The sequence below is a fragment of the Pteropus vampyrus genome, unplaced genomic scaffold (assembly GCF_000151845.1).
Source record: "Pteropus vampyrus isolate Shadow unplaced genomic scaffold, Pvam_2.0 Scaffold159, whole genome shotgun sequence".
Lineage (NCBI taxonomy): Eukaryota > Metazoa > Chordata > Mammalia > Chiroptera > Pteropodidae > Pteropus > Pteropus vampyrus.
In genome coordinates, this window is record NW_011888940.1 from 1,065,316 (window position 1) to 1,076,621 (window position 11,306).

The following is an 11,306-nucleotide window of genomic DNA, read 5'->3' on the forward strand; positions in this document are numbered from 1 at the left end:
TTCTCTTTCATTTCTGACTTTATTTATTTGGGTCCTCTCTCTTTTACTGATGAATCTGGTTGAAGGTTTATTCTTCCAAAGAACCAACTCTTGGTTTCATTGATCTTCTGTATTGTTTTCCTAGACTCTATGTTGTTTATTTCTGCCCCGATTTTATTATTTTCTTCCTTCTACTCTCTTTGCGTTTGTTTGCTCTTCTGTTTTTTAGTTCTTTTAAGTGGAAGGTTAGATTGTTTATTTGAGATTTTTCTTGTTTCTTGACGTAGGCCGGTATTGCTGTGAATTTCCCTCTTAGGACTGCTTTGCCTGTGTACCATAGACTTTTGAGTTGCTGTGTTTTCATTTTTATTTGTCTCGAGGTATCTTTTGACTTCTTCCTTGATCGCATTGTTAACCCATTCATTATTTAGTAGCATGTTATTTAGCTTCTATATGTTTGTGTATTTTCCAGTTTTTTTCTTGTAGATGATTTCCAGTTTCATACCGTTGTGGTCAAAAAAGACGCTTGATATTATTTCAGTCTTATTATTGAGACTTGCCTGTGGCCTAACATGTGGTCTGTCCTGGAGAATGTTCCATGTGCACTTGAGAAGAATATATTCTGTTGCTTTGGGGTGGAATGCTCTGAAAATATCAGTTAAATCCATCTGGTTTAGTGTGTCATTTAAGGCCACTGTTTCTTGTTGATTTTCTGTCTGGAAGATATTTCCATTGGTTTCAGTGGGGTGTTACAGTCTCCTACTATGAGTGTATTACTGTTGATCTCTTCCTTTGTCGGTCAATAATTGCTTTATATGTGTAGGTGCTCCTGTGTTGGGTGTGTATATATTTATTAGGGTTATGTCTTCTTGATGTATTGATACCTTTAATATTATGCAATGCCCTTCTTTGTCTCTTATTATGTCTTTTGTTTTAAAGTATATTATGTGTGATATAAGTATTGCTATCCCAGGTTTTTTTCTTTTCTATTTGCGTGAAATATTATTTCTATTCCTTTACTTTCATTTTGTGTGTGTCATTTGATCTGAAGTGGGCAACATATGTAGGGCGTTATTTTCTTATCCATTCAGTTACCCAATGTCTTTTGGTTGCAGCATTTAATCCATTTACATTTAGGGTGATTATGGATAGGTACATATTTATTGCCATTTTATTGTTCGTATTTTTAATTTTTTTCTCTACTTAAAGAATTCCCTATAACATTTTTTGTAATACTGGCTTGATGGTGATGAACTCCTTTAGTTTTATCTTGTCTGGGAAGCTCTTTATCTGTCCTTCAATTCGAAATGATAGCTTTGCTGGGTAGAATACTGTTCATTTTTATTTGTCTCGAGGTATCTTTTGACTTGTAGGTCCTGGTTTTCCATCACTTTGACTATTTAATGTCATTTCCTTTCTGGCCAGCAGAGTTTCTGTTGAGAAATCATTGAGCTGACATTCTTATGGGAGCTCCCTTGTAGGTAGCTAACTGCTTTTCTTTTGTTACTTTTACAATCGTCTTTCACTTTTGGCATTTTAATTATGATGTGTCTTGGCGAGGATCTGTTTGGATTCCTCTTGCTTGGCACTCTGCGCTTCCTGGACCTGTATGTTTAATTCCTTTGCCTGGTGGGGGAAGTTTTCTGTTGTTATTTCTTCACATAGGTTCTCAATCCCTTGCTCTCTTTTAATTTTGCTACCCCATATGATGCAAATATTGGTTCACTTGATGTTGTCCCAGAGGTCTCTTAAACTTTTCTCATTTTTGAAGTTCTTTTTTATTTATTGCTTTTCTGATTGGATGTTTTCTGCTACCTTGTCTTCTAATTTACTAATTCGATCCTTTGCATCATCTAATCTACTGTAAATTTCTTCTAGTGTGTTCTTCATTTCAGTAATTGTATTCCGTATTTCCGATTGGTTCTTTTTTATGGCTTCTCCGTCCTTTTTTATGCTAACTATCTCTCTGTTGAAGTCCTCACTGAGATCACCTATTATTCCCCTAAGTTCACCGAGCATCCTTATAACCAGTGTTTTGAACTCTTTCTCTAGTAGGTTGCTCGTCTCCATTTAATTCTTTTTCTGGAGATTTCTCCTGTTTCATTTGTGACATGATTTCTCATTTTAGTTGCCTCTCTGTTCATTTCTGTGTATTAGGTAGATCTGTTAGTCTTCCACTCTTGGCCTGGTGGCCTTACGTGGTACGTGCCCTGTGTGGCCCAGTGGTGCAGTCTCCCTAATTGCCCTTGCTGGGAACTCTGGGAGTGTTTCTTGTCTGAATTGTGTGTGTTCTCCTGTAGCTAAGCCTTGATTGCTGTTAGCATGTCAGCGGATGGGGTTGACCCCTGGGCTGACTAGCTGTGAGGATTGGCCATGCCTAGAGGAACTGTTTTGGGGAGCTGGCCCCATGGAGTGAGATTCGTACCCTAGCTCACTGTTGAACCTGTTGAGACCACCCTTTGGGTGTGCTGCTTGGTGGGTGGGCGGGGTGATCTAGTCAGGTGGTGCTCTATTGTGGTCTGACGCCAGCCTCTGTGTGTTGGTTCTTTGGCCACTTGTTAGAGACCCTTTTACTGGCCAAGGTTAGCCACTGCCTTTGACTGCTCAGGGCTATCTGGTAGCGTCAAAGCGACATGCAGGAGGTGCTCACTGCCTGGGCTGGATCTGGAGGCAAGCAGGAAAGACCTGTGTGAATTGTACTGGTTGACCCCAGTACGGGGCCTGAGGCAGCATTCAAAAGTTCCAGAGCACCCCAAGGCCTGAGGCTGCCCGCTAGGCCCAGCAGCTGAAAGAGCCTTTGGGTAGTAGTGAGCTGGGTGGGGCGGGCCCTCGAGGAGTCATGGGGTGGAGTGAGCTGATCATATCAGACCCATGCAGATTTGGATTTGAGTCTGTGGCTCCTCCAAAAAGTTTCAGATCACACCGAGGCCAACTGCTATCCATCCGGCCTGTAGACCCCAGAGATGAATTCAAGAGACACTGCAGCTCAGGGTGCTTTTTGCCCACCACCAGAAGTCTCTCTTGGGATGCCCGATGCAGCTGTGTGAGCTGTAGTGTTAATGGCTGTCAAATGCGCCACCTGCCGCCACCTGCTGAGAGCTCAGGCGGTTGCCGTGGGCAATTTGTGGGTTGGATGGGGTGGGGTCTCAGGGAGACGTGGGTAGACCGGCTGATCTCACTGGGCCAGTGCAGCTTCAGAATTGGTGGCGTGGGCGGAGAGCTCAGCAGAAGCAAGATGCGCTGGCCTGTAGACAGCACCGGATGGGGCTGATGAAGGGACAGTGGCGGCAGTCCCGCCAGCCCTTGCTCCAGTGCCACACAACTCTGGTTTTTTCCCAGATGTCTTTTGTGCCTGCCAGGGTCCCTCGCTCCTTCAGGGGGTCCCTGCAGCCGCACTGTTCCTGCCCATGCTCAGCCACCATGCACCGGTGCGGGGCCAGCTCCCTTTTGCGGTCCCTGCCCCTCCTACCGGTCTGGTTGTGGTATCTTCATATCTTCCATTATGTGTGATATGTTCAGCTAGGCTTTTTACATTTACTATTTTAAATATTATTTTTACTATTAGCTTACTAGCTAGACCTTTTATCAATTTTTGTAGCTGCTCTACGATTTATAATATGCATCTTCAAATTGTCATAATCTACCTTAAAATAATACAGGCACACCTTGGATATTTGTGGGTTCAGTTCCAGACCACCATAATAAAGTGATCATTGAAATAAAGCAAGTTGTAATCTTTTTGCTGTTGGAGGGTTTTGCCTTCAATTAAAAAAAAAAATACAATGTTTGTAAAGCTCCATAAAGCAAAAGCACAATAAAACAAGGGATGCCTGTATAACGTTTTGTTGTAAGGTCCTTACAACAACAACAAAATGCTTTCATTTCTCTGTTCTGTCCTTTGTGGTGTTATTGTCATACATTTTATGTCTCTATTATTGTAAATTCCACAATACATTAAGTTTTTTGCTTTAAATAGTCAATATTCTTTTAAAGAAATGTAAAAATGAGTTAGTTGTCGGTCAGATCTTTACATTAGCATATTTAAGTAAGATGCAAGGAACTGTGTATTACACTATAATTGTGTCCTGGCCCGTTAACTCTCATAGCAAAATTTGTAATATAAGAGATACTTATTGAGGGAGAGAGACCTGGAAAATGGCTGAGACCTAAAAAAACTTTTTTAAACATTTGCAATCCAGTTTGTTGAGTGTATCTGTCCTTTGATTCATCTGCTTTATATTGAATGTCTACTCTGTGCCAGGTACAGTGTTGGGCACTGACGATTTAGTAGTAGAAAAGAAAAATAAAAATGGAGTTTATAGTATAGTAGAGAAGACAATAGTAAACAAGATAAAAATGTAGTAAATGTATCACTGCGTATTGTGATAAGTTCTGAAGAGGAAAAGTAAATCAGACAAAGAAGCCAGATAGTGTTCAGGCAGGTGGAGAAGGTGGATGGGACCTATAATTTTAGATAAAGTGGCCAAGGAAGTTTCACTGAGAAGATGGCATTTGAATAAAGACCGGAATGAGATCAAAGATGAATAAGTCCTCGAGATATGCTGTACAACATTGAGGCTATAGAAAACAATACTATATTTTGACTTAAAAATCTGTTAAGAGGCTAGATCTCATGTTACATGGCTACAATTTAAAAACAAACAAACAAAAATGCACTGACAAAAAGAAAGACTTGAGGGAGGAGGTATGAGAAGCAAGTAAAGTAGGTATTATAGGTACCGAGGCTTGCCCTGGATACCATACAGCACAAGATGAATAGTGTTAATAAAACTTAGCTGTAATAATAAAAAGTAAGTAATAAGATTGTATTAATAAAACTTAACTACTGGAGCTGAAAAGTTACCTTTAATTTTAAAAATTAGACCAAATCCCCAAGATACTGTTTCTTCAATATCTTAGATGTGGAAAATGGAAAGATATTCAAAGGAACTTCAGACGAAGACTTCTTTGAAAAATGGTAATAGTGGAGATATTAAGGCTCCACGCCACAATGAAGCTTTATAAAAGCGATCATCTGATTACACTAACAGCTTCCTGAGGTATAGAAAAACCTAAGAAAACAGCTCTGTGTCAAAGTGCTAAATTAATTTCTGAAAAATATGGTTCATTTGCTTTCCATCAGCCATTTATTGTGGTTTGCCACTTGCCTTTGTAACTTCTTGAAACATAGATAAGAAAACATTGAAATGCAAATGCTCTTTTATTCAAAATAAGTGGCACACTCCAAGATCTCAGTCTTGTCATAACTGATTTGCAAAGTCTGAGTTTGATGAAACATCTTTTGGGATCTATTCCGGTCCCTGAAAAAGTAGATAAGAAAGGCTATCGACGGGGCACCAAAAAAGGAGTATGATAGCAAACTCATCCCTATAATTTGTGGTAGCTATTTATTGGTGAAGGTCTAGAATCCATGTCTTAGAAATGAGTATACATTTTAAACAAACTGCATAATATAGCAAGGTACACAAAAAGATATACATTTACCCCTTTAATCACCATCTACTTTATTGTACAGAGCCTTCCTAGTACCCTGAAAAGCTACTCTGTTGATCAAGTAGATAAAAGACCAGTACCCTGAAAACTGAGACATTGATGAAAGAAATCAAAGAAGACACAAATAAATGGAAAGATATTTTGTGCTCATAGATTGAAAGAATTAATATTGTTAAAATGTCTATAGTATCAGTGTAATCCTAATCAAAATTCTAATGGCATTTTTCATAGAAATAGAACAATCCAAAAATTTGTATGGAACTACAAAAGACCTCAAATAGCCAAAGCAATCTTGAAAAAGAACAAAGCTGGAGGCATCATTGTCCCTGATTTCAAACCATGTTACAGAGCTTCAGTAATCAAAACAGTATGGTATTGGTATAAAAACAGACACATAGATCAATGGATTGGAATAGAGAGGTTTGAAATCGACCCACACATATATAGTCAATTAATTTATGAATAAGTGGCCAAGAATATACAGTAGGGAAAGGACAGTCTGTTCAATAAATGGTGTTGGGAAAACTGGGCAGCCACATGCAAAAGATTGCAATTAGATCACTCCCTTACACCATACATAAAAAGTAACTCAGTGAGATCAAAGACTTGAATGTAAGACCTGAAACCATAAAACTCGTAGAAAAACACAGGCGGTAGGCTCCTTGACATCTGGCATAGAGCTAGAGTTAATCAGAGGGTAGTTTTAGGTCAAGTTTTCTGGAATTTTTCTAGCTTCACCATCTGTAACTACAATATTAGTCTTATAATACTTCTAAATAGTTCTTTTACAGATACCACCACCCTCGTTCCAGGAACCTTATATCAGTTATTCTGTTTAACACTTACACATTTCAACTTATTTTTTTGGAAATAGTAGCAACCGTTAATGAAATTGCCATGGATAAATATACTAAAAATGATTAAGTTACACACTTAATTTTTTTGTTTTGCTTCGTAAATTTTTTAATTAGGGTATAGTTATGAAATTAGTGTCAGGTGTACAACATGGTGGTTGAACATCTGATATACCTTACGAAGTGATCACTACAATAATTCTAGTAACCTCCGGTCACCATACATTTATTATGATATTATTGACTATATTACCTATGCTGTACATTACATCCCTGTGATTTATTTATTTTATAACTGGAAATTCATACCTCTTAATCTTCACCTTTTCACCCCGCCCTTCTGGCAACCATCGGTTTGTTGTCTGTATCTATGAGCCTGTTTCTGTTTGGTTTTGCTTGCTTGTTAGTTTTGACCTTCAGATTCCACATATAAATGAAATTATATGGTATTTGTCTTTCTCTGTCTGACTTATTTCATTTAGCATTATACCCTCTAGGTCCATTCATGTTGTTTTTTATGGCAAGAATTCCATTGTGTGTATGTGAATACACATATGTATATATCATATCTTCTTTATTCATTCATTTGTTGATAGATACCTAAGTTGCTTCCGTATCTTGGCTGTTGTAAATAATGCTGCAGTGAACATAGGGTGCAGAGATCTTTTTAAATTAGTGTTTTTGTATAAATGCCCAGAAATGGAATTACTCGGTTATATGGTAATTCTATTTTTAATTTTTTGAGGAACCTCTGTACTGTTTTCCATAATGGCTGTACCAATTTATATTACCTCCAATAGTGCACAAGGGTTCCCTTTTCTCCACATCCTCGCCAACACTTGTTTGTTTGTTTGTTTGTTTGTTTGTTTTTGATTTATCGATGATAGCCATTCTGACAGATGTGATATCATCTTGGCTTTGATTTGCATTTTCCTGATGATCAGTGATGTTAAACATCTTTTCATATCTGTTGGCCACTTGTGTGTCTTTTTTGGAGAAATGTCTATTCAGGTCTTCTGTCCATTTTTTAATCAGATTGTTTTTCTGATGTTGAGTTGTATCAATTCTTTATATATTTTGGACATTAATCCCTTATGCATATCACTTGCAATACCTTCTCCCATTTGGTAGGTTGCCTTTTGTTTTGTTGGTGATTTCCTTCACTGTGCAAAAGTTCCTTAGTTTGATAGAGTCCCATTTATTTATTTTTGCTTTTGTTGCCTAAATTACACATTTCAAAGGGTGACTTTTACAGTAGTAAATTATTTGCCATAAGCCTGTTTAGAAACAATCAAAACAAGAAGACTTGGTTAAAGGTTCAGAGACCAAAATTCTAGGCCTCCCTGTTCCATAAAGTAGCTATTTATTCAGTCAGTAAGTATTTGAGAACTCGTAGGCATAGGAAGTCAACTAGTAACTAAACTGACATGGTCCCAGTCCTCATAAAGTATTGGTAGCAGAGAGAGTGTGAGTGCGTGGGGCAGGCATAGGAAGGGGCATATTTAGGAAGGACAGGCACATGCCTGTAGCCAAGGACTTAACAAAATGTCCTTATGACCAGAGGTCAGACGGGGCAGGGCGTAGAATGAGACGAAAGGGCCGGCTGTGTGGGGAGGCAAGTGAAGGAGTTCTGTCCTGTTCTTTTCAGCAACAGAAAGCCATTGAGTTTTAAAGGCACAGGAGTGGTGGCGTCATAGTTGTGTCTTGGAAAGATGGCTTTGGCTGCATTACAAAATTATGAAGTACGAAATGTGCAAGAGTGGAAACCAGGCCCACTCGTTTGGAGGCTCCAGTTTTGGTGAGGGATGATGGAAGCTTGGGATTAGTGAGGGACAGGGAGATGTGAAGATAATCCCTAGATTTCTGGAGTCCAATTTTGAAGAAAAGAGGATATTTTAGTAAACCGAGCTTTATAGACTTGTTGGGCAGGGTTTTTCCAAATTACCCTCTTACTGACTCATTTTTAAAGTAGAATAGATTGCAAAAAAACAGGAATGAACAATCAGGCATATTTTCATATGTAACAGTTGACATTGTAACCTTCACTTCCATTATTATTGTCACTTTTTAAAATGTATCCATTTGATTTGTCATATTGAAATTAGACTGAAGGGATTTGTAACTTCGATAATTTTAATTGCAGTATGTTCTGCTTTCTTATGTTATCTCTGTTTTCAACAGAAACTGTGATTGTTTTTTTTCCCCTCAGTATTTGATTTTCATCAAGCAGCTGATGGTATCCAGGAACAACAGAGACAAGAACAAGCAGGAAAAAAGTATGGCGTTTGTCTGCGCGTTTGTTTTTGGTGCAGTTGAAGCATATCTAGACCCTTATGTTTAAATTCTAGGCAAGGTTGAAGAAAAATAAGTATTAAAATATCCAGTTTGGATTTCAGAGAAAATCAATAGGATCGTGTAAAATAAGTAAACTTAAAGGAAATAATAGCATAAATAGAAAATAGTCATAGTAACGTCCTTCTGTGTGCTCTCTGACCGCAAGCACTGCATCTTTCTTGTCTAACTCAAAGCTTGTTTTGATTTATTTTTAAGTTTGGGTACCACAAAAAAGGGCATTGGCCCAGTTTATTCTTCCAAAGCTGCCCGGAGTGGACTCAGGATGTGCGATCTTGTTTCTGACTTCAATGGCTTCTCTGAGAGGTAGCTCAGTTGTGTTTCAGAACGGGAGGAGCAAATGGATCTATTGAATTTTTAAAACCCAGGGCACATTAACTTCATGAAAAGTAACATGATGGTATTATCATAGCATCACTCCAAGAATTATATGACAGCCAAAATTATATGAAAGGGTTGGAGTTTGGAATGGTTTGCTGAGAAGCAGATGTTTCCGGGGGGGGGGGGGGAGGGGGGGGGGGGGGGTGGGATATCTCATGTGTCATTTATCCACATGACTAATCTCCTTTATTAAATTTTATTTCTCAGAATGTAACCTAAGTTTGGGGATTAATTTGTTATTAAAATCACTTATCTATAGAAATTATTTGAATCAAATGATATTCAGAATATTTTTAAACAGAGCTAACGTCTTGATTTTTCTGTATTTTTCAGGTTCAAAGTTCTGGCTAACCAGTACAAATCCATATACCCTACTTTGGAAATAGACATCGAAGGTGAATTACAAAAACTCAAGGTAATGCTTTTTACCTTTTTAATGTCCTTTTAAAAACTACTTTGCCAAATTGGCATCTAGATCTTTCATTCATGCAGGCTTAGTATTAGGAACTGAAAATATAAAAATGAAGAACATATGGTCTTTCATTTCCTTTATGGAAATTACATTGTGTCTGAGAAGTTATACATTAAATAGTTTATAGTATATTAAGTGCCTCACAGATATGTGTAAAGTACTATAGATAAGAACTGGTAAACGAATTTCTTGCCCTTTTTAAATCCTAAAAATATATGGACCTAAAAGGATATGGAATGTTTAAGTAACTTCCCATGACGTGGCTTAAACAAAATATTGAGTGGAGAGCAAGGAACAGGTAGTAAAGTCCCCGAAAATAAAGTTAGACAAGTAGGGACCAAATCACGGGTCTTATGTTGGTCTTATTTGCAATGATAGGGAGTTTGGCTTTTATCTTGGAGATGATGAAAACCTTTTGAATAATTTTGAATGGAAAAAAGATTAGATTTGTATTATGTAAAAATCACTCATAGCAATGTGGAAGGTAATCAACAAAGCGACAGGTGAGAGGGATGACGCTGAAAGCTAACCAGCGCGTTTGGGAGCGCTAGCCCGTAGGGTCAGTCTCTTTGGCACCGTACCCTGAAGCGGCAGACGAGGCCACGGGCCCACGATTAGGCCCACAGTTAGCAGCTGTCAGGTGTCGGCGGTGCCTGAGCTGGTCAGTAGTCGGGTCTCCAGTCCTCTCCACCCTCCTGTTCCTCCACAGGCTTTGGTGAATTTCAGAACTGCTTCCTGTGTATGTGGTTATCACTCCTCTTCTATAAATAAGTATGAATGTCAATTTCAGAACTGAATAGATATTTACAAACCTCATATGCCATTCTGGAACGGTGGCAGACCTTAGGTCTATCCACCTACAAAATTCCTAAAAAAGAAAAAAAAAAAAAATGACCTCCAGAGAACATTCTAAATTGGATTTCAGTGTATTGATTGTTGCTTAGAATAGACTGCCATTTTCTTTTCATTCTGTCATGCAGCCAATATTTTTCATTTATTACTGGCAACTTGGAAATATTTATGTACTGAAGTATGGATATGGGCTTCCAATTCTATTTTATGCATATTCTATGCAAATGCAAAGCAGATGAATAATAATGAACAGAATCGGGCAAGAAGAGTCTTAATAGGCGATAGATGTTGAACCGGGACTTGAAGGGACAAGGGACGTGGTGAATGGTTTGGTCATTTCAGGCATAAAAAAAGGGACTGAAACAGGAATAAGCATGATATCGGAGACTAGAGCCAGGAGGGGACCGTACCTTCCACAGAGGATGTTAACACACTCAGGCGAATGCGTGAGCGGAACTCGGAATTTCCGTGACAGTCTGGCTGAATATTTAAACAGTCACAACTAGGTTTTATTGCAATTATCCTCTAGGCCTTGGGAGAAGGCTTACTTATATTACATTTTTAATTGAATTCTAAAATTAAGTAGTATTCACATTTTAAATATGTTTTGAGAAAGTTTTATAATGCTATGTAAAATAGTATTTGGTAATACTGCTGAGATATTTTACTGTGACAATACAATGGCAAAAGAATATTATAATCAGCCGTCGATATTTGCATGCTTAGCAATGTCCCCTGTGGTCCTTACCACATTTCGAGAATTACATTTTGAGATGCAAATTTTTTAAAACTCATGGTTACATGGATTAGAAATTGCAGCTTTTTAAATACTTCACAAAATATACAAGCATAATGTAATATACTCAGTTATTTTTATTTTCTTGAAAGTTGGTTTATGAAGT

At 38.0% G+C, this 11,306-nt stretch overlaps 1 protein-coding gene across 1 annotated transcript in view; it reads left to right on the plus strand.

Annotated features, from left to right (window-relative positions):
• ADSS (adenylosuccinate synthase) overlaps positions 1-11,306 on the plus strand; it is a 39,573-nt gene that overhangs the window by 15,754 nt on the left and 12,513 nt on the right. Inside the window, exons 5-7 of the mRNA XM_023536566.1 lie at positions 8,557-8,623; positions 8,898-9,005; positions 9,414-9,495. Coding sequence (XP_023392334.1) covers positions 8,557-8,623; positions 8,898-9,005; positions 9,414-9,495 — 257 coding nt within the window. The remainder of the gene's footprint in view (positions 1-8,556; positions 8,624-8,897; positions 9,006-9,413; positions 9,496-11,306) is intronic.